The 21,962-nt window shown below is 62.2% G+C and overlaps 2 protein-coding genes and 1 pseudogene across 3 annotated transcripts in view; all 3 read right to left on the bottom strand.

Annotated features, from left to right (window-relative positions):
* LOC147651556 (coiled-coil domain-containing protein 180-like) overlaps positions 1-21,962 on the bottom strand; it is a 241,593-nt pseudogene that overhangs the window by 130,418 nt on the left and 89,213 nt on the right. The window lies entirely within an intron of this gene.
* LOC147651560 (uncharacterized) overlaps positions 1,344-21,962 on the bottom strand; it is a 41,053-nt gene continuing 20,434 nt past the window's right edge. Inside the window, exons 8-10 of the mRNA XM_086842863.1 lie at positions 2,338-2,440; positions 2,017-2,073; positions 1,344-1,723 (exon numbers count right to left, since the gene is read on the bottom strand). Coding sequence (XP_086698989.1) covers positions 1,499-1,723; positions 2,017-2,073; positions 2,338-2,440 — 385 coding nt within the window. The 3' untranslated portion in view covers positions 1,344-1,498. The remainder of the gene's footprint in view (positions 1,724-2,016; positions 2,074-2,337; positions 2,441-21,962) is intronic.
* Positions 16,580-21,596, bottom strand: LOC147651561 (maestro heat-like repeat-containing protein family member 7). Its single transcript, XM_086842265.1, has 14 exons — positions 21,044-21,596; positions 20,677-20,741; positions 20,436-20,585; positions 20,113-20,261; positions 19,681-19,828; positions 19,247-19,434; positions 19,020-19,157; positions 18,636-18,750; positions 18,345-18,482; positions 17,966-18,142; positions 17,686-17,841; positions 17,426-17,527; positions 16,931-17,033; positions 16,580-16,666 (listed from the first exon to the last, which is right to left on the bottom strand). The coding sequence occupies exons 1-14, from the start codon at positions 21,180-21,182 to the stop codon at positions 16,602-16,604; spliced, it is 1,833 nt and encodes a 610-aa protein (XP_086698391.1). The 5' UTR covers positions 21,183-21,596; the 3' UTR covers positions 16,580-16,601.

Here is a 21,962-nt window from a genome sequence, read left to right as displayed (position 1 = left end):
CTCTCTGCTGGTGACAGCTTTGCTCTTGGGGACACCGCTCTGCAGCAGCCCAGGAACACGAGCGGTGCCCAGTGCCGGGAGCGCCACCAGTGGTTCCCTCCTGTGCACGGGGACCCCAGCCCCAGGGTGGCTGTGCCAGCACCCCCAGGGACCTCCAGCCTCAGGAACCCAGGGCAAGGGGAAACCACAGCTGTGCAAATGCTGCCTGTGCCCAAAGCAAATGCAAAGACAGACAGCCTGTGACAAACAAGGACAATTTATTTACACAACAGCACCACCACCAACAATGAACTACAGAATGTATTTATGTTATAAGAATCTTCATAGCAACAATCTATAAAATGTATGTACAATGAAAGGACCTCTATAGCAATTGCAATAAAGAACCTAACTACAGCCTGTAGAACATATATACTGAAGGGACTGTGTCCACCATCTCTGTTATTCCTGCAAGAGAAGGAGGCATCTTGGCCACTCCAGCCCAGCCCTGAGGGCCGTTCCTGTGCACGCTCTGGTGCCGTTTCTGCTCTGTCCAGAGCCGCTTCAGCAGCAGCGACTCAGCAGCGCTGCTCGAGGAGACATCACCACCCTCCCCATGGAGGCAGAAGCTGTGCAGACACAGAGCTCTGTGTCAGGGGAGCCTTGGTCTCAGCACCGTGGCCTGGGCAGGCGCGGGGGCCCGGGCTGGCCGCCAGCCCTGCCTCTGCCCGCTGCCCTGGCAGCACCCAGTGGCTGTGCCCTGCCAGGGCCTCCTTGCCCTCCTTGTCCCGAGACAGCCCAGCCTGGGCACCTCGGGGCTGCTGAGGCCCAGCCTCGAGGGCTTCTGCTGCAGGCATGGCAGTCTCTCAGGGGAAGCACCAGAGCAGCGGGTGACAGGAACAAGGTGACTGCCTGGGGGCTGCTCGTGGCCTCTGACACCCAATTTCCTCAGGGCTTCCACCACCCTGGCCCCTCTGCTCTCCCCCAGCCCGGCCAACCTGCCCGGCAGCGGTGCAGCCCCGATGGAGCTCCAGAGGAGCCAGATTGAGAGAGCCTCAGAGCCCTCAGCAATCCCGCCAGCAACCCACGGGCTGCAGGACACAGACGGTGCTTCCTGGCTGGGAGAAGCCTCGTGCCCATCTCCAGGCACCACAATCACAGCGATCCCCACAGCTCCAGCCCCTGCCCAGCTCCTCTGTGGGCAGCGTTAAGGCTTCAGCAGAACCACCCAAGGCCGAGGGCCTTCTGGCCATTTTCCCTTCCCCACTGCACGCCTGGGCAGCTTGCTGAGCACAAGCACCCTTTTCCCCTCTCCCTCTATGCCCTGCGCACTGGGCACCAGAGAAAGCACCTGAGACACTGGGTATGAGAACACATTCTATATTTCTAAATATAATTCTATATTTCTATATATAATTCTATATCTATATTCTATATATTTCTATTTCTATATATCTATATTAAAAAGAACGAAGAAGAAGGAATAAAAAAAATATCCTAAAGAAAAATCCTGCCCGGCTCAGATGGCCCCGGCAGACAGAGAGCCTCTCAATTCAGCTCTCCTCAGAGCTCCAGCAGCACCGCCAGCCACGGGCCCACAGACAAGGGCGGTTCTTGCGTGCCCTGCGGAATCCATCTCGCCACTTCTGCAAGATGGAGCCTTGAGCTGCCCGGAGGACAAAGGCTGTTTCCAGAGCCAGCAGTCTGATGGCAGGGCTGATGTCCTGTGCCTTGTCATCAAGGGCTGCAAGAGAGAGGAACAGATCTCCATGGTCAGATCTGGATCTGCAGGTACCCGAGGAGAGCCCCGTGCAAGGGCCAACCCAGGTGGCTCTGGCCATGGCCAGGAGGGAGCAGGGACCAAAGGGATCAGCCCAAAGCCACTGGACACTATTGGCACTCGTGCCCCTGAAATCTCTGTGTGTGCCCTGGCCACACCAGGCCTGGTCCGCACAGGGAGCAGAGCCCTGGGCAGCCGGGGCAGGGATTGCAGCTCCCCTTGGCAGCCGGGGCTGGCAGCCCGCTGCCCTCACTCACCCTGACAGATGCTCTGGAGCTCTCGTTTGTTCCCCCGGAGGTGCTGCCCGGCCATCCCTGGGAACACAGAGCCTGTCAGGGTCCCAGCAGCACAGCTCCCTGCCAGCGGCGCTGCCAGCCCTGGGGCCACACGGCCTCCTGCCCCGGCAGGGCTCAGCCCCGGCCCTTGCCGCATCCTGACTGAGCCCAAGGGCCCCGGCTGCCAGAGGCCGGCAGCAGCAGCCCCGAGGGCAGCCGGGGCTCCAGGGCCGGGGCAGCAGCCGGGGCTGGGGCCGAGCTGCGGCGGGGCAGGGAGGGAGCCCAGTCCGGTTCGTGGCTCACCAATGAACCTGATGGCCGCCGCTCGCAGGGACTCCTGCGGGCTGTCCAGGTACAGCAGGGCCCGGTGCAGGTGCTCAGCCGCTCGGCTCCTGTCCTGTGCCAGCTGCAGAGAGCGGCGGGAGGGAAGGGTTGGTGCGGGCTCTGCCCCTCGGCCGGGCACTGCTGCCTGCGGCCAGCCCCGGCCTCCCGTGCCCGCCCAGCCCTGAGGCACCGGGCAGCAGCCGCTGGCGCCGGGCTCTGGAGGGGGCAGAGGGCCGGGGGCTGCCCGGGGAGCCGCGGTGCTGCCCTGCCCGACAGAGCAGCGGTGCCGGGGCTCCATGGGCACACGGCTCGGGGCCACAGGGGGCTGGAGTAGAGCCCGCGGGGCCCAGGGAAGGGAGCAGCGTGTGGGGCACAGGCTGGCGGCCCTGGGTGCGGCACTGGGCAGGGCACAGCTGCCAGCCGCACACACTGAGCTTCTCCAACCTTGGGCTGGGGCTTCCAGCCCGCCCTTACCAAGCCCTCGCCGAACCTCCAGGTCTGATCCACCCGCAGCATCTGCTGGAGATCCTTCCTCTTCAGGAATCGGGCGGAACAGAGCAGCGTTTCCCGGGAGGCCTGGAGAGCAGCAGAGACCCAGAGATGGCACCACAGCCCAGGGCACAGGACCCACGTCCCTGGGCCAAGACCAGGAGGGAGCTGCAGCCTGCGAGGCAGCAGAGCAGGAGGCAGCCGAGCGCCCTGCCAGGGAGCCACGGCAGCTGCCGAGTCCTCACATCAACCACGCGCTGGTTCTCATCATGGCAGTGCAAGGAGAGTGGGAGCAGGCTCTGCTGCACGTGGGACTTCAGGGCCTTTTTCCCCTCCTTTGGTACTAAATCCATCATCTCTTGGAAGATGAACATGGAGCACAGCTGCACCTGGCTATCGTCCTGTACGAAAGGAAGAAATAAAGACCTCAGCATCAGCTGCTTCAGGCCCACCTGGGCACAGGCCTGCAAATGCCCAGGGCACAGTGCCAAGGCAGCAGCCATGGCTGGAGACACAGAGCCTTACATTGTCAAAGAGCGGCAGGAGCGCCTCAGCCAGCTGCAGGCCGAGGGGGATGGTTATCGGGCCACCACTGTACAGGAACAAACGGCTGAGGAGAGCGATGCTCATCCCAAGCACATGGCTGTCATTTTCCCCCAGGAGCTCCACGAGCCTTTCATGCAGGCCCCACATTCTTTTGGCCTGTGTGGAACACAAGTGTGTGAAATGCCACCCTGCTGCCACAGGGCCCAGAGGCCAAAGGCCTGTGCCAAAGGCCTGGGGCAGGAGGCAAGAGGCAGGAGGCAGGAGAGCTGGCAGCAGCTGCCTCAGTGCCCAAAGGCCAGCCAAGCGCAAGCCACTGCCTTCCCCAGCCCCACGCCGGCAGCCGCTGCCCCCTTCTCACCATGGAGGAATTCTTGCCGAGCACCACAAGGCCTCTGAGTGCCAAGCGACGCCTCTCCCTGCACTCGCTCTGCAGTTTGTTTGATGCGATCTCCAGGACGCTGTCACGGTATTCACTCGAGTCCAGGCACTCCAACATCTGAAGGGCACAGGCCGGTGATGGGGCAGCAGCGCACAGGGCTGGGCCCAGGCAGCAGCACAGGGCGTGGGCACCGTCCCGGGCGGCTGCGGCACCGAGAGGGCAGAGAGCTGGGAGACAGCTCAGCGAGACAGCGCTGCCCTTCAGGCTCACCTCCACAAGGAACGCCATGGCGGCCAAATCCCCGTGTGCCGTGTCTTTGCTGAGCAGCCCGAGCAGGTAGAATGCAATCGCAGAACACAAGGGTAGGGACACGTGACGCATTGCTCTGATGGGAGGAAAAAGGAACCAAGACCCTGAGCCAGTGGGAAAAACCTCTCCATGGACTGACTCCCAGGAGGAGCTTGGCCCTTCTCCACCACCCTGCAAGGGGACCCAGGCCCTTTGGGAAGCAGCTGCTCTTGGGCACCCTCCTCTCCCAGGCTTGTGCAGTGTCCTTGGCCATCCCTTGGTGACAAGGCCCTCTGGCCCCTGACCACGGGGACTGTGTGGGGCACCCCAGGCACGGGGCACAAACGCTGTTTGGGGGCAGCTCACCTGGCCAGCACACCCACAGCACAGTGGTGCGTGCCAGCACACAGCAGCGTGTCCCAGCCACACTCGTCTTCCACTGCTGCCACCACATCCTCATAGTGCAGTCGGCAGAGCAGGGCCTTCAGGGTCTGCACTGCAAACCTGTGTGCACAGCAAAGCCCAGGTGATGCTGGGAGCACGGGCTTCTGCCCTGGGGACATGGCAGGGACAGGAGGACTGGCATGGAGCACCTGTTGGGGCTGATGGCAAGGCCGTGTTGCTGCTGGCATCTCTTCCAGAAGGTATCGACCTTCTCTGGCAGATCCAATGTGCTGAACAGCACTTGCAAGAGCAGATGCACCAAGAGACGGGGGAAATACACTGTCACTGCATGTGGGAGACAGGGCAGCTGGAGCATCTTCCATATCACCACAGTTGCCTGTGAAGGACAGAGCAGCCTGAGTCAGTGCTCAGTGCTCAGGTGTCCATGTGGCAGGGCCCGAGCGTGGCAGGGAGAGGCCAGTGGAGATGTAGGGACAGCAGCCGGCCTGGTGGCCCTGGAGCTGCTCCTAGGCCAGGTTGGAGCCCAGTGCCTGATGCAGGGAGATGCCATGGGAGGAGGGAGGATGGAGACCTGAGGGAGAGGTGACCTTGGGGTGAGCAAAGGTCAGTTGCAGAAACTCACAGCCAGGGCAAGGACATCCGTGTGGTCCCCGTCGGAGGTGCACATGCTGAGCTCTGGCCAGGTGCCCAGCACATCCAGAAGTATCAGCATGGCTGGCTCTGCAGCCCTGCACGAGCACATGATGCTCTTCCACATGGTGGTAGCAGCTCTGTGGGGTCAGAGTTCTGTGTCAGGGGGGTCTGGGACACATCCCCGTGGCCTGGGCAGCAGCAGGGAGCTGAGCTGGCTGCCAGCCCTGCCTCTGCCCACTGCCCCTCAGTGGCAGCCCAGCCCTGTGGGGACTGGCCCCTGAGGGCAGCAGGCTCGGGGGCTGCTGTGCCAGGGCTGACAAAGGGAGGAGCCACAGGGCCCTGGAATCCTCTGTTTGTCAGACACCTGAGCCGGGCTGTGCAGGGGGATGCCCTGAGCCCTCTGGGCACGTGGGCCCTGTACCTGTCACACCATGGGGCCACACGCAGGAGAGCCATCACCACGTCAGCAGGCTGTGCCTCTGTCATATCCAGAAGGGGCCTGTACAGATTGTACTCAGGAAACTCATTAGCCTTGAGCCACTGGTAGATGAACCTCACCATGGGGAGCACCTGGAGAAGGCACAGGGAAACTTGGAAAGCTGCCAGCAGGAGTAATGTGCCCAGCTTCCCAGAGAAGTGCTTCTCTTCCCACCGCACTGCCACGGCCTCAAAGGCTCGCAGTGAGCAGCTGGCGTGGCCAAGCAATTCCTGGGAGGATCGAAGCCAGGCCACAGACTGCCTTACTTGCTTTGGACTGGAAGGACCCTCCTCCACAAGCATGTCCAGCAGGGCAGCACTGGCCTTGGTTTTGAAGATGGGAGAGTATGCTCTGACCACAGTGCCCATGGCAGTGGTCTCTTCCTCCCGAATTCTCTTCATGAATTTGCAAATCATCTGCAGCAGAAGGGCAAGAAATGAGGGACATTGCATGGAGTGCTCCAAGCGTGGTGCTGGGCTGAGCAGGAGAGGGGATGGCTGCAGGTACCTGCGCTGTTGTGCGGAAGAGGCCACGGCTGCGATCCTGCTCTCGAGTGCGCTCCATGGCTGCTCCTGGCAAAGAGCGAGCGCAGCTTGAGCTGAGGGGCTGCGGGAGAGGCCGGAGAACACAGCCCAGCCCTGCACTCCCCAGGCAGGGACAGCCCCGGGAGGCCCCAGGGCACAGAGTACAGCTCCAGGGTGTCTGCCCCAGCCCCACTTCTGTCCTGTCCATGGGTGTGTCCCCGGGGGATGGGATGGGATGGGATGGGATGGGATGGGATGGGATGGGATGGGATGGGATGGGATGGGACGAGGCCAAGCTGGCTGCAGGCCCAGGTCTGCCGCTCACCCTCCTGAGGTGGCTGAAATTGCTCCAGCTCTCCAGGCTGCTGTGCTGGGGCAGTCCCAGGGCCTTCTTTCTCCTCCTTCACCCAGGTCAGCTTGGGGACACTTGGAGGTCTCTGCTCAACATCACTGCCTGGATTCATGGCTACTCGCAGCAGAGGTGGCTCAGAAAAGGTCTGAGTTGGCAAGTCCTGCAGCTGTGCCTGGAAGGCACCTGCAGGAGTGAAGTCTTGGCAAGGCTGCAGGACAGCCAGTCCTGCACTTGGGTCTCAGGGGCTCGTGCCACAAGGACAGGAGACTCGTCGTCAAGGACCGCGGTGAGGAAATGCCACGGTCTGGGCTCGAGCACACCTGAGAAGTGTGGTGCTTCACCTCACCAGAAGTGAAGCCTCGGGAAGGCTGCAGGTCACCGAGTGCTGTGGTCTGGCCTCGAGGTGACCTGCAGGAGTAACGCCTCAGAAAGGCTCTGGGTCAGCAAGGAATGAGTGCGCCGTGTGGGGGCTCCTCACAGCACCACTCTGTCCCGTCCTGCCCTGTCACGTGCACCAGGCACTGTGGTGTGGCTGTGTCACCACCAACACTAATGTCACCCCATGTCACAAAGGGCCCTTGGACACCCTGTCCCGTTCCATTCCACGGTTACCATGATGCACCGTGTCACCAAGGGCCGTTGCACACGCTGCCCCCTGCCCTGGGGCTCCACCCAGCCCGGCCAAAGTGGCCCAGCTTGGAAGCAATGCCTTGGCCCAAGTGTCTCAGACAGCCCAACAGGATCTTTAGGAACAGCTCAAACCTGTGGCTGCAGCAGGAAGGGTGGCAGGAGGTTTCCTGCCTGCTTTGCATTGCTGCAGGGGCTGCTCCTGTCAGAGCCCCCTCTCTGCTGGTGACAGCTTTGCTCTTGGGGACACCGCTCTGCAGCAGCCCAGGAACACGAGCGGTGCCCAGTGCCGGGAGCGCCACCAGTGGTTCCCTCCTGTGCACGGGGACCCCAGCCCCAGGGTGGCTGTGCCAGCACCCCCAGGGACCTCCAGCCTCAGGAACCCAGGGCAAGGGGAAACCACAGCTGTGCAAATGCTGCCTGTGCCCAAAGCAAATGCAAAGACAGACAGCCTGTGACAAACAAGGACAATTTATTTACACAACAGCACCACCACCAACAATGAACTACAGAATGTATTTATGTTATAAGAATCTTCATAGCAACAATCTATAAAATGTATGTACAATGAAAGGACCTCTATAGCAATTGCAATAAAGAACCTAACTACAGCCTGTAGAACATATATACTGAAGGGACTGTGTCCACCATCTCTGTTATTCCTGCAAGAGAAGGAGGCATCTTGGCCACTCCAGCCCAGCCCTGAGGGCCGTTCCTGTGCACGCTCTGGTGCCGTTTCTGCTCTGTCCAGAGCCGCTTCAGCAGCAGCGACTCAGCAGCGCTGCTCGAGGAGACATCACCACCCTCCCCATGGAGGCAGAAGCTGTGCAGACACAGAGCTCTGTGTCAGGGGAGCCTTGGTCTCAGCACCGTGGCCTGGGCAGGCGCGGGGGCCCGGGCTGGCCGCCAGCCCTGCCTCTGCCTGCTGCCCTGGCAGCACCCACTGGCTGTGCCCTGCCAGGGCCTCCTTGCCCTCCTTGTCCCGAGACAGCCCAGCCTGGGCACCTCGGGGCTGCTGAGGCCCAGCCTCGAGGGCTTCTGCTGCAGGCATGGCAGTCTCTCAGGGGAAGCACCAGAGCAGCGGGTGACAGGAACAAGGTGACTGCCTGGGGGCTGCTCGTGGCCTCTGACACCCAATTTCCTCAGGGCTTCCACCACCCTGGCCCCTCTGCTCTCCCCCAGCCCGGCCAACCTGCCCGGCAGCGGTGCAGCCCCGATGGAGCTCCAGAGGAGCCAGATTGAGAGAGCCTCAGAGCCCTCAGCAATCCCGCCAGCAACCCACGGGCTGCAGGACACAGACGGCGCTTCCTGGCTGGGAGAAGCCTCGTGCCCATCTCCAGGCACCACAATCACAGCGATCCCCACAGCTCCAGCCCCTGCCCAGCTCCTCTGTGGGCAGCGTTAAGGCTTCAGCAGAACCACCCAAGGCCGAGGGCCTTCTGGCCATTTTCCCTTCCCCACTGCACGCCTGGGCAGCTTGCTGAGCACAAGCACCCTTTTCCCCTCTCCCTCTATGCCCTGCGCACTGGGCACCAGAGAAAGCACCTGAGACACTGGGTATGAGAACACATTCTATATTTCTAAATATAATTCTATATTTCTATATATAATTCTATATCTATATTCTATATATTTCTATTTCTATATATCTATATTAAAAAGAACGAAGAAGAAGGAATAAAAAAAATATCCTAAAGAAAAATCCTGCCCGGCTCAGATGGCCCCGGCAGACAGAGAGCCTCTCAATTCAGCTCTCCTCAGAGCTCCAGCAGCACCACCAGCCACGGGCCCACAGACAAGGGCGGTTCTTGCGTGCCCTGCGGAATCCATCTCGCCACTTCTGCAAGATGGAGCCTTGAGCTGCGCGGAGGACAAAGGCTGTTTCCAGAGCCAGCAGTCTGATGGCAGGGCTGATGTCCTGTGCCTTGTCATCAAGGGCTGCAAGAGAGAGGAACAGATCTCCATGGTCAGATCTGGATCTGCAGGTACCCGAGGAGAGCCCCGTGCAAGGGCCAACCCAGGTGGCTCTGGCCATGGCCAGGAGGGAGCAGGGACCAAAGGGATCAGCCCAAAGCCACTGGACACTATTGGCACTCGTGCCCCTGAAATCTCTGTGTGTGCCCTGGCCACACCAGGCCTGGTCCGCACAGGGAGCAGAGCCCTGGGCAGCCGGGGCAGGGATTGCAGCTCCCCTTGGCAGCCGGGGCTGGCAGCCCGCTGCCCTCACTCACCCTGACAGATGCTCTGGAGCTCTCGTTTGTTCCCCCGGAGGTGCTGCCCGGCCATCCCTGGGAACACAGAGCCTGTCAGGGTCCCAGCAGCACAGCTCCCTGCCAGCGGCGCTGCCAGCCCTGGGGCCACACGGCCTCCTGCCCCGGCAGGGCTCAGCCCCGGCCCTTGCCGCATCCTGACTCAGCCCAAGGGCCCCGGCTGCCAGAGGCCGGCAGCAGCAGCCCCGAGGGCAGCCGGGGCTCCAGGGCCGGGGCAGCAGCCGGGGCTGGGGCCGAGCTGCGGCGGGGCAGGGAGGGAGCCCAGCCCGGTTCGTGGCTCACCAATGAACCTGATGGCCGCCGCTCGCAGGGACTCCTGCGGGCTGTCCAGGTACAGCAGGGCCCGGTGCAGGTGCTCAGCCGCTCGGCTCCTGTCCTGTGCCAGCTGCAGAGAGCGGCGGGAGGGAAGGGTTGGTGCGGGCTCTGCCCCTCGGCCGGGCACTGCTGCCTGCGGCCAGCCCCGGCCTCCCGTGCCCGCCCAGCCCTGAGGCACCGGGCAGCAGCCGCTGGCGCCGGGCTCTGGAGGGGGCAGAGGGCCGGGGGCTGCCCGGGGAGCCGCGGTGCTGCCCTGCCCGACAGAGCAGCGGTGCCGGGGCTCCATGGGCACACGGCTCGGGGCCACAAGGGGCTGGAGTAGAGCCCGCGGGGCCCAGGGAAGGGAGCAGCGTGTGGGGCACAGGCTGGCAGCCCTGGGTGCGGCACTGGGCAGGGCACAGCTGCCAGCCGCACACACTGAGCTTCTCCAACCTTGGGCTGGGGCTTCCAGCCCGCCCTTACCAAGCCCTCGCCGAACCTCCAGGTCTGATCCACCCGCAGCATCTGCTGGAGATCCTTCCTCTTCAGGAATTGGGCGGAACAGAGCAGCGTTTCCCGGGAGGCCTGGAGAGCAGCAGAGACCCAGAGATGGCACCACAGCCCAGGGCACAGGACCCACGTCCCTGGGCCAAGACCAGGAGGGAGCTGCAGCCTGCGAGGCAGCAGAGCAGGAGGCAGCCGAGCGCCCTGCCAGGGAGCCACGGCAGCTGCCGAGTCCTCACATCAACCACGCGCTGGTTCTCATCATGGCAGTGCAAGGAGAGTGGGAGCAGGCTCTGCTGCACGTGGGACTTCAGGGCCTTTTTCCCCTCCTTTGGTACTAAATCCATCATCTCTTGGAAGATGAACATGGAGCACAGCTGCACCTGGCTATCGTCCTGTACGAAAGGAAGAAATAAAGACCTCAGCATCAGCTGCTTCAGGCCCACCTGGGCACAGGCCTGCAAATGCCCAGGGCACAGTGCCAAGGCAGCAGCCATGGCTGGAGACACAGAGCCTTACATTGTCAAAGAGCGGCAGGAGCGCCTCAGCCAGCTGCAGGCCGAGGGGGATGGTTATCGGGCCACCACTGTACAGGAACAAACGGCTGAGGAGAGCGATGCTCATCCCAAGCACATGGCTGTCATTTTCCCCCAGGAGCTCCACGAGCCTTTCATGCAGGCCCCACATTCTTTTGGCCTGTGTGGAACACAAGTGTGTGAAATGCCACCCTGCTGCCACAGGGCCCAGAGGCCAAAGGCCTGTGCCAAAGGCCTGGGGCAGGAGGCAAGAGGCAGGAGGCAGGAGAGCTGGCAGCAGCTGCCTCAGTGCCCAAAGGCCAGCCAAGCGCAAGCCACTGCCTTCCCCAGCCCCACGCCGGCAGCCGCTGCCCCCTTCTCACCATGGAGGAATTCTTGCCGAGCACCACAAGGCCTCTGAGTGCCAAGCGACGCCTCTCCCTGCACTCGCTCTGCAGTTTGTTTGATGCGATCTCCAGGACGCTGTCACGGTATTCACTCGAGTCCATGCACTCCAACATCTGAAGGGCACAGGCCGGTGATGGGGCAGCAGCGCACAGGGCTGGGCCCAGGCAGCAGCACAGGGCGTGGGCACCGTCCCGGGCGGCTGCGGCACCGAGAGGGCAGAGAGCTGGGAGACAGCTCAGCGAGACAGCGCTGCCCTTCAGGCTCACCTCCACAAGGAACGCCATGGCGGCCAAATCCCCGTGTGCCGTGTCTTTGCTGAGCAGCCCGAGCAGGTAGAATGCAATCGCAGAACACAAGGGTAGGGACACGTGACGCATTGCTCTGATGGGAGGAAAAAGGAACCAAGACCCTGAGCCAGTGGGAAAAACCTCTCCATGGACTGACTCCCAGGAGGAGCTTGGCCCTTCTCCACCACCCTGCAAGGGGACCCAGGCCCTTTGGGAAGCAGCTGCTCTTGGGCACCCTCCTCTCCCAGGCTTGTGCAGTGTCCTTGGCCATCCCTTGGTGACAAGGCCCTCTGGCCCCTGACCACGGGGACTGTGTGGGGCACCCCAGGCACGGGGCACAAACGCTGTTTGGGGGCAGCTCACCTGGCCAGCACACCCACAGCACAGTGGTGCGTGCCAGCACACAGCAGCGTGTCCCAGCCACACTCGTCTTCCACTGCTGCCACCACATCCTCATAGTGCAGTCGGCAGAGCAGGGCCTTCAGGGTCTGCACTGCAAACCTGTGTGCACAGCAAAGCCCAGGTGATGCTGGGAGCACGGGCTTCTGCCCTGGGGACATGGCAGGGACAGGAGGACTGGCATGGAGCACCTGTTGGGGCTGATGGCAAGGCCGTGTTGCTTCTGGCATCTCTTCCAGAAGGTATCGACCTTCTCTGGCAGATCCAATGTGCTGAACAGCACTTGCAAGAGCAGATGCACCAAGAGACGGGGGAAATACACTGTCACTGCATGTGGGAGACAGGGCAGCTGGAGCATCTTCCATATCACCACAGTTGCCTGTGAAGGACAGAGCAGCCTGAGTCAGTGCTCAGTGCTCAGGTGTCCATGTGGCAGGGCCCGAGCGTGGCAGGGAGAGGCCAGTGGAGATGTAGGGACAGCAGCCGGCCTGGTGGCCCTGGAGCTGCTCCTAGGCCAGGTTGGAGCCCAGTGCCTGATGCAGGGAGATGCCATGGGAGGAGGGAGGATGGAGACCTGAGGGAGAGGTGACCTTGGGGTGAGCAAAGGTCAGTTGCAGAAACTCACAGCCAGGGCAAGGACAGCCGTGTGGTCCCCGTCGGAGGTGCACATGCTGAGCTCTGGCCAGGTGCCCAGCACATCCAGAAGTATCAGCATGGCTGGCTCTGCAGCCCTGCACGAGCACATGATGCTCTTCCACATGGTGGTAGCAGCTCTGTGGGGTCAGAGTTCTGTGTCAGGGGGGTCTGGGACACATCCCCGTGGCCTGGGCAGCAGCAGGGAGCTGAGCTGGCTGCCAGCCCTGCCTCTGCCCACTGCCCCTCAGTGGCAGCCCAGCCCTGTGGGGACTGGCCCCTGAGGGCAGCAGGCTCGGGGGCTGCTGTGCCAGGGCTGACAAAGGGAGGAGCCACAGGGCCCTGGAATCCTCTGTTTGTCAGACACCTGAGCCGGGCTGTGCAGGGGGATGCCCTGAGCCCTCTGGGCACGTGGGCCCTGTACCTGTCACACCATGGGGCCACACGCAGGAGAGCCATCACCACGTCAGCAGGCTGTGCCTCTGTCATATCCAGAAGGGGCCTGTACAGATTGTACTCAGGAAACTCATTAGCCTTGAGCCACTGGTAGATGAACCTCACCATGGGGAGCACCTGGAGAAGGCACAGGGAAACTTGGAAAGCTGCCAGCAGGAGTAATGTGCCCAGCTTCCCAGAGAAGTGCTTCTCTTCCCACCGCACTGCCACGGCCTCAAAGGCTCGCAGTGAGCAGCTGGCGTGGCCAAGCAATTCCTGGGAGGATCGAAGCCAGGCCACAGACTGCCTTACTTGCTTTGGACTGGAAGGACCCTCCTCCACAAGCATGTCCAGCAGGGCAGCACTGGCCTTGGTTTTGAAGATGGGAGAGTATGCTCTGACCACAGTGCCCATGGCAGTGGTCTCTTCCTCCCGAATTCTCTTCATGAATTTGCAAATCATCTGCAGCAGAAGGGCAAGAAATGAGGGACATTGCATGGAGTGCTCCAAGCGTGGTGCTGGGCTGAGCAGGAGAGGGGATGGCTGCAGGTACCTGCGCTGTTGTGCGGAAGAGGCCACGGCTGCGATCCTGCTCTCGAGTGCGCTCCATGGCTGCTCCTGGCAAAGAGCGAGCGCAGCTTGAGCTGAGGGGCTGCGGGAGAGGCCGGAGAACACAGCCCAGCCCTGCACTCCCCAGGCAGAGACAGCCCCGGGAGGCCCCAGGGCACAGAGTACAGCTCCAGGGTGTCTGCCCCAGCCCCACTTCTGTCCTGTCCATGGGTGTGTCCCCGGGGGATGGGATGGGATGGGATGGGATGGGATGGGATGGGATGGGATGGGATGGGATGGGATGGGATGGGACGAGGCCAAGCTGGCTGCAGGCCCAGGTCTGCCGCTCACCCTCCTGAGGTGGCTGAAATTGCTCCAGCTCTCCAGGCTGCTGTGCTGGGGCAGTCCCAGGGCCTTCTTTCTCCTCCTTCACCCAGGTCAGCTTGGGGACACTTGGAGGTCTCTGCTCAACATCACTGCCTGGATTCATGGCTACTCGCAGCAGAGGTGGCTCAGAAAAGGTCTGAGTTGGCAAGTCCTGCAGCTGTGCCTGGAAGGCACCTGCAGGAGTGAAGTCTTGGCAAGGCTGCAGGACAGCCAGTCCTGCACTTGGGTCTCAGGGGCTCGTGCCACAAGGACAGGAGACTCGTCGTCAAGGACCGCGGTGAGGAAATGCCACGGTCTGGGCTCGAGCACACCTGAGAAGTGTGGTGCTTCACCTCACCAGAAGTGAAGCCTCGGGAAGGCTGCAGGTCACCGAGTGCTGTGGTCTGGCCTCGAGGTGACCTGCAGGAGTAACGCCTCAGAAAGGCTCTGGGTCAGCAAGGAATGAGTGCGCCGTGTGGGGGCTCCTCACAGCACCACTCTGTCCCGTCCTGCCCTGTCACGTGCACCAGGCACTGTGGTGTGGCTGTGTCACCACCAACACTAATGTCACCCCATGTCACAAAGGGCCCTTGGACACCCTGTCCCGTTCCATTCCACGGTTACCATGATGCACCGTGTCACCAAGGGCCGTTGCACACGCTGCCCCCTGCCCTGGGGCTCCACCCAGCCCGGCCAAAGTGGCCCAGCTTGGAAGCAATGCCTTGGCCCAAGTGTCTCAGACAGCCCAACAGGATCTTTAGGAACAGCTCAAACCTGTGGCTGCAGCAGGAAGGGTGGCAGGAGGTTTCCTGCCTGCTTTGCATTGCTGCAGGGGCTGCTCCTGTCAGAGCCCCCTCTCTGCTGGTGACAGCTTTGCTCTTGGGGACACCGCTCTGCAGCAGCCCAGGAACACGAGCGGTGCCCAGTGCCGGGAGCGCCACCAGTGGTTCCCTCCTGTGCACGGGGACCCCAGCCCCAGGGTGGCTGTGCCAGCACCCCCAGGGACCTCCAGCCTCAGGAACCCAGGGCAAGGGGAAACCACAGCTGTGCAAATGCTGCCTGTGCCCAAAGCAAATGCAAAGACAGACAGCCTGTGACAAACAAGGACAATTTATTTACACAACAGCACCACCACCAACAATGAACTACAGAATGTATTTATGTTATAAGAATCTTCATAGCAACAATCTATAAAATGTATGTACAATGAAAGGACCTCTATAGCAATTGCAATAAAGAACCTAACTACAGCCTGTAGAACATATATACTGAAGGGACTGTGTCCACCATCTCTGTTATTCCTGCAAGAGAAGGAGGCATCTTGGCCACTCCAGCCCAGCCCTGAGGGCCGTTCCTGTGCACGCTCTGGTGCCGTTTCTGCTCTGTCCAGAGCCGCTTCAGCAGCAGCGACTCAGCAGCGCTGCTCGAGGAGACATCACCACCCTCCCCATGGAGGCAGAAGCTGTGCAGACACAGAGCTCTGTGTCAGGGGAGCCTTGGTCTCAGCACCGTGGCCTGGGCAGGCGCGGGGGCCCGGGCTGGCCGCCAGCCCTGCCTCTGCCCGCTGCCCTGGCAGCACCCAGTGGCTGTGCCCTGCCAGGGCCTCCTTGCCCTCCTTGTCCCGAGACAGCCCAGCCTGGGCACCTCGGGGCTGCTGAGGCCCAGCCTCGAGGGCTTCTGCTGCAGGCATGGCAGTCTCTCAGGGGAAGCACCAGAGCAGCGGGTGACAGGAACAAGGTGACTGCCTGGGGGCTGCTCGTGGCCTCTGACACCCAATTTCCTCAGGGCTTCCACCACCCTGGCCCCTCTGCTCTCCCCCAGCCCGGCCAACCTGCCCGGCAGCGGTGCAGCCCCGATGGAGCTCCAGAGGAGCCAGATTGAGAGAGCCTCAGAGCCCTCAGCAATCCCGCCAGCAACCCACGGGCTGCAGGACACAGACGGCGCTTCCTGGCTGGGAGAAGCCTCGTGCCCATCTCCAGGCACCACAATCACAGCGATCCCCACAGCTCCAGCCCCTGCCCAGCTCCTCTGTGGGCAGCGTTAAGGCTTCAGCAGAACCACCCAAGGCCGAGGGCCTTCTGGCCATTTTCCCTTCCCCACTGCACGCCTGGGCAGCTTGCTGAGCACAAGCACCCTTTTCCCCTCTCCCTCTATGCCCTGCGCACTGGGCACCAGAGAAAGCACCTGAGACACTGGGTATGAGAACACATTCTATATTTCTAAATATAATTCTATATTTCTATATATAATTCTATATCTATATTCTATATATTTCTATTTCTATATATCTATATTAAAAAGAACGAAGAAGAAGGAATAAAAAAAATATCCTAAAGAAAAATCCTGCCCGGCTCAGATGGCCCCGGCAGACAGAGAGCCTCTCAATTCAGCTCTCCTCAGAGCTCCAGCAGCACCGCCAGCCACGGGCCCACAGACAAGGGCGGTTCTTGCGTGCCCTGCGGAATCCATCTCGCCACTTCTGCAAGATGGAGCCTTGAGCTGCGCGGAGGACAAAGGCTGTTTCCAGAGCCAGCAGTCTGATGGCAGGGCTGATGTCCTGTGCCTTGTCATCAAGGGCTGCAAGAGAGAGGAACAGATCTCCATGGTCAGATCTGGATCTGCAGGTACCCGAGGAGAGCCCCGTGCAAGGGCCAACCCAGGTGGCTCTGGCCATGGCCAGGAGGGAGCAGGGACCAAAGGGATCAGCCCAAAGCCACTGGACACTATTGGCACTCGTGCCCCTGAAATCTCTGTGTGTGCCCTGGCCACACCAGGCCTGGTCCGCACAGGGAGCAGAGCCCTGGGCAGCCGGGGCAGGGATTGCAGCTCCCCTTGGCAGCCGGGGCTGGCAGCCCGCTGCCCTCACTCACCCTGACAGATGCTCTGGAGCTCTCGTTTGTTCCCCCGGAGGTGCTGCCCGGCCATCCCTGGGAACACAGAGCCTGTCAGGGTCCCAGCAGCACAGCTCCCTGCCAGCGGCGCTGCCAGCCCTGGGGCCACACGGCCTCCTGCCCCGGCAGGGCTCAGCCCCGGCCCTTGCCGCATCCTGACTCAGCCCAAGGGCCCCGGCTGCCAGAGGCCGGCAGCAGCAGCCCCGAGGGCAGCCGGGGCTCCAGGGCCGGGGCAGCAGCCGGGGCTGGGGCCGAGCTGCGGCGGGGCAGGGAGGGAGCCCAGCCCGGTTCGTGGCTCACCAATGAACCTGATGGCCGCCGCTCGCAGGGACTCCTGCGGGCTGTCCAGGTACAGCAGGGCCCGGTGCAGGTGCTCAGCCGCTCGGCTCCTGTCCTGTGCCAGCTGCAGAGAGCGGCGGGAGGGAAGGGTTGGTGCGGGCTCTGCCCCTCGGCCGGGCACTGCTGCCTGCGGCCAGCCCCGGCCTCCCGTGCCCGCCCAGCCCTGAGGCACCGGGCAGCAGCCGCTGGCGCCGGGCTCTGGAGGGGGCAGAGGGCCGGGGGCTGCCCGGGGAGCCGCGGTGCTGCCCTGCCCGACAGAGCAGCGGTGCCGGGGCTCCATGGGCACACGGCTCGGGGCCACAGGGGGCTGGAGTAGAGCCCGCGGGGCCCAGGGAAGGGAGCAGCGTGTGGGGCACAGGCTGGCGGCCCTGGGTGCGGCACTGGGCAGGGCACAGCTGCCAGCCGCACACACTGAGCTTCTCCAACCTTGGGCTGGGGCTTCCAGCCCGCCCTTACCAAGCCCTCGCCGAACCTCCAGGTCTGATCCACCCGCAGCATCTGCTGGAGATCCTTCCTCTTCAGGAATCGGGCGGAACAGAGCAGCGTTTCCCGGGAGGCCTGGAGAGCAGCAGAGACCCAGAGATGGCACCACAGCCCAGGGCACAGGACCCACGTCCCTGGGCCAAGACCAGGAGGGAGCTGCAGCCTGCGAGGCAGCAGAGCAGGAGGCAGCCGAGCGCCCTGCCAGGGAGCCACGGCAGCTGCCGAGTCCTCACATCAACCACGCGCTGGTTCTCATCATGGCAGTGCAAGGAGAGTGGGAGCAGGCTCTGCTGCACGTGGGACTTCAGGGCCTTTTTCCCCTCCTTTGGTACTAAATCCATCATCTCTTGGAAGATGAACATGGAGCACAGCTGCACCTGGCTATCGTCCTGTACGAAAGGAAGAAATAAAGACCTCAGCATCAGCTGCTTCAGGCCCACCTGGGCACAGGCCTGCAAATGCCCAGGGCACAGTGCCAAGGCAGCAGCCATGGCTGGAGACACAGAGCCTTACATTGTCAAAGAGCGGCAGGAGCGCCTCAGCCAGCTGCAGGCCGAGGGGGATGGTTATCGGGCCACCACTGTACAGGAACAAACGGCTGAGGAGAGCGATGCTCATCCCAAGCACATGGCTGTCATTTTCCCCCAGGAGCTCCACGAGCCTTTCATGCAGGCCCCACATTCTTTTGGCCTGTGTGGAACACAAGTGTGTGAAATGCCACCCTGCTGCCACAGGGCCCAGAGGCCAAAGGCCTGTGCCAAAGGCCTGGGGCAGGAGGCAAGAGGCAGGAGGCAGGAGAGCTGGCAGCAGCTGCCTCAGTGCCCAAAGGCCAGCCAAGCGCAAGCCACTGCCTTCCCCAGCCCCACGCCGGCAGCCGCTGCCCCCTTCTCACCATGGAGGAATTCTTGCCGAGCACCACAAGGCCTCTGAGTGCCAAGCGACGCCTCTCCCTGCACTCGCTCTGCAGTTTGTTTGATGCGATCTCCAGGACGCTGTCACGGTATTCACTCGAGTCCAGGCACTCCAACATCTGAAGGGCACAGGCCGGTGATGGGGCAGCAGCGCACAGGGCTGGGCCCAGGCAGCAGCACAGGGCGTGGGCACCGTCCCGGGCGGCTGCGGCACCGAGAGGGCAGAGAGCTGGGAGACAGCTCAGCGAGACAGCGCTGCCCTTCAGGCTCACCTCCACAAGGAACGCCATGGCGGCCAAATCCCCGTGTGCCGTGTCTTTGCTGAGCAGCCCGAGCAGGTAGAATGCAATCGCAGAACACAAGGGTAGGGACACGTGACGCATTGCTCTGATGGGAGGAAAAAGGAACCAAGACCCTGAGCCAGCGGGACAAACCTCTCCATGGACTGACTCCCAGGAGGAGCTTGGCCCTTCTCCACCACCCTGCAAGGGGACCCAGGCCCTTTGGGAAGCAGCTGCTCTTGGGCACCCTCCTCTCCCAGGCTTGTGCAGTGTCCTTGGCCATCCCTTGGTGACAAGGCCCTCTGGCCCCTGACCACGGGGACTGTGTGGGGCACCCCAGGCACGGGGCACAAACGCTGTTTGGGGGCAGCTCACCTGGCCAGCACACCCACAGCACAGTGGTGCGTGCCAGCACACAGCAGCGTGTCCCAGCCACACTCGTCTTCCACTGCTGCCACCACATCCTCATAGTGCAGTCGGCAGAGCAGGGCCTTCAGGGTCTGCACTGCAAACCTGTGTGCACAGCAAAGCCCAGGTGATGCTGGGAGCACGGGCTTCTGCCCTGGGGACATGGCAGGGACAGGAGGACTGGCATGGAGCACCTGTTGGGGCTGATGGCAAGGCCGTGTTGCTGCTGGCATCTCTTCCAGAAGGTATCGACCTTCTCTGGCAGATCCAATGTGCTGAACAGCACTTGCAAGAGCAGATGCACCAAGAGACGGGGGAAATACACTGTCACTGCATGTGGGAGACAGGGCAGCTGGAGCATCTTCCATATCACCACAGTTGCCTGTGAAGGACAGAGCAGCCCGAGTCAGCGCTCAGTGCCCAGGTGTCCATGTGGCAGGGCCCGAGCGTGGCAGGGAGAGGCCAGTGGAGATGTAGGGACAGCAGCCGGCCTGGTGGCCCTGGAGCTGCTCCTAGGCCAGGTTGGAGCCCAGTGCCTGATGCAGGGAGATGCCATGGGAGGAGGGAGGATGGAGACCTGAGGGAGAGGTGACCTTGGGGTGAGCAAAGGTCAGTTGCAGAAACTCACAGCCAGGGCAAGGACAGCCGTGTGGTCCCCGTCGGAGGTGCACATGCTGAGCTCTGGCCAGGTGCCCAGCACATCCAGAAGTATCAGCATGGCTGGCTCTGCAGCCCTGCACGAGCACATGATGCTCTTCCACATGGTGGTAGCAGCTCTGTGGGGTCAGAGTTCTGTGTCAGGGGGGTCTGGGACACATCCCCGTGGCCTGGGCAGCAGCAGGGAGCTGAGCTGGCTGCCAGCCCTGCCTCTGCCCACTGCCCCTCAGTGGCAGCCCAGCCCTGTGGGGACTGGCCCCTGAGGGCAGCAGGCTCGGGGGCTGCTGTGCCAGGGCTGACAAAGGGAGGAGCCACAGGGCCCTGGAATCCTCTGTTTGTCAGACACCTGAGCCGGGCTGTGCAGGGGGATGCCCTGAGCCCTCTGGGCACGTGGGCCCTGTACCTGTCACACCATGGGGCCACACGCAGGAGAGCCATCACCACGTCAGCAGGCTGTGCCTCTGTCATATCCAGAAGGGGCCTGTACAGATTGTACTCAGGAAACTCATTAGCCTTGAGCCACTGGTAGATGAACCTCACCATGGGGAGCACCTGGAGAAGGCACAGGGAAACTTGGAAAGCTGCCAGCAGGAGTAATGTGCCCAGCTTCCCAGAGAAGTGCTTCTCTTCCCACCGCACTGCCACGGCCTCAAAGGCTCGCAGTGAGCAGCTGGCGTGGCCAAGCAATTCCTGGGAGGATCGAAGCCAGGCCACAGACTGCCTTACTTGCTTTGGACTGGAAGGACCCTCCTCCACAAGCATGTCCAGCAGGGCAGCACTGGCCTTGGTTTTGAAGATGGGAGAGTATGCTCTGACCACAGTGCCCATGGCAGTGGTCTCTTCCTCCCGAATTCTCTTCATGAATTTGCAAATCATCTGCAGCAGAAGGGCAAGAAATGAGGGACATTGCATGGAGTGCTCCAAGCGTGGTGCTGGGCTGAGCAGGAGAGGGGATGGCTGCAGGTACCTGCGCTGTTGTGCGGAAGAGGCCACGGCTGCGATCCTGCTCTCGAGTGCGCTCCATGGCTGCTCCTGGCAAAGAGCGAGCGCAGCTTGAGCTGAGGGGCTGCGGGAGAGGCCGGAGAACACAGCCCAGCCCTGCACTCCCCAGGCAGGGACAGCCCCAGGAGGCCCCAGGGCACAGAGTACAGCTCCAGGGCGTCTGACCCAGCCCCACTTCTGTCCTGTCCATGGGTGTGTCCCCGGGGGATGGGATGGGATGGGATGGGATGGGATGGGATGGGATGGGATGGGATGGGATGGGATGGGATGGGATGGGATGGGATGGGATGGGACGAGGCCAAGCTGGCTGCAGGCCCAGGTCTGCCGCTCACCCTCCTGAGGTGGCTGAAATTGCTCCAGCTCTCCAGGCTGCTGTGCTGGGGCAGTCCCAGGGCCTTCTTTCTCCTCCTTCACCCAGGTCAGCTTGGGGACACTTGGAGGTCTCTGCTCAACATCACTGCCTGGATTCATGGCTACTCGCAGCAGAGGTGGCTCAGAAAAGGTCTGAGTTGGCAAGTCCTGCAGCTGTGCCTGGAAGGCACCTGCAGGAGTGAAGTCTTGGCAAGGCTGCAGGACAGCCAGTCCTGCACTTGGGTCTCAGGGGCTCGTGCCACAAGGACAGGAGACTCGTCGTCAAGGACCGCGGTGAGGAAATGCCACGGTCTGGGCTCGAGCACACCTGAGAAGTGTGGTGCTTCACCTCACCAGAAGTGAAGCCTCGGGAAGGCTGCAGGTCACCGAGTGCTGTGGTCTGGCCTCGAGGTGACCTGCAGGAGTAACGCCTCAGAAAGGCTCTGGGTCAGCAAGGAATGAGTGCGCCGTGTGGGGGCTCCTCACAGCACCACTCTGTCCCGTCCTGCCCTGTCACGTGCACCAGGCACTGTGGTGTGGCTGTGTCACCACCAACACTAATGTCACCCCATGTCACAAAGGGCCCTTGGACACCCTGTCCTGTTCCATTCCACGGTTACCATGATGCACCGTGTCACCAAGGGCCGTTGCACACGCTGCCCCCTGCCCTGGGGCTCCACCCAGCCCGGCCAAAGTGGCCCAGCTTGGAAGCAATGCCTTGGCCCAAGTGTCTCAGACAGCCCAACAGGATCTTTAGGAACAGCTCAAACCTGTGGCTGCAGCAGGAAGGGTGGCAGGAGGTTTCCTGCCTGCTTTGCATTGCTGCAGGGGCTGCTCCTGTCAGAGCCCCCTCTCTGCTGGTGACAGCTTTGCTCTTGGGGACACCGCTCTGCAGCAGCC

This window comes from Cyanistes caeruleus, chromosome 9, assembly GCF_971803275.1.
Source record: "Cyanistes caeruleus chromosome 9, bCyaCae1.hap1.1, whole genome shotgun sequence".
NCBI lineage: Eukaryota > Metazoa > Chordata > Aves > Passeriformes > Paridae > Cyanistes > Cyanistes caeruleus.
Note: the sequence above shows the minus strand (reverse complement) of the source record. Positions and strands in the feature narration are given on the sequence as shown.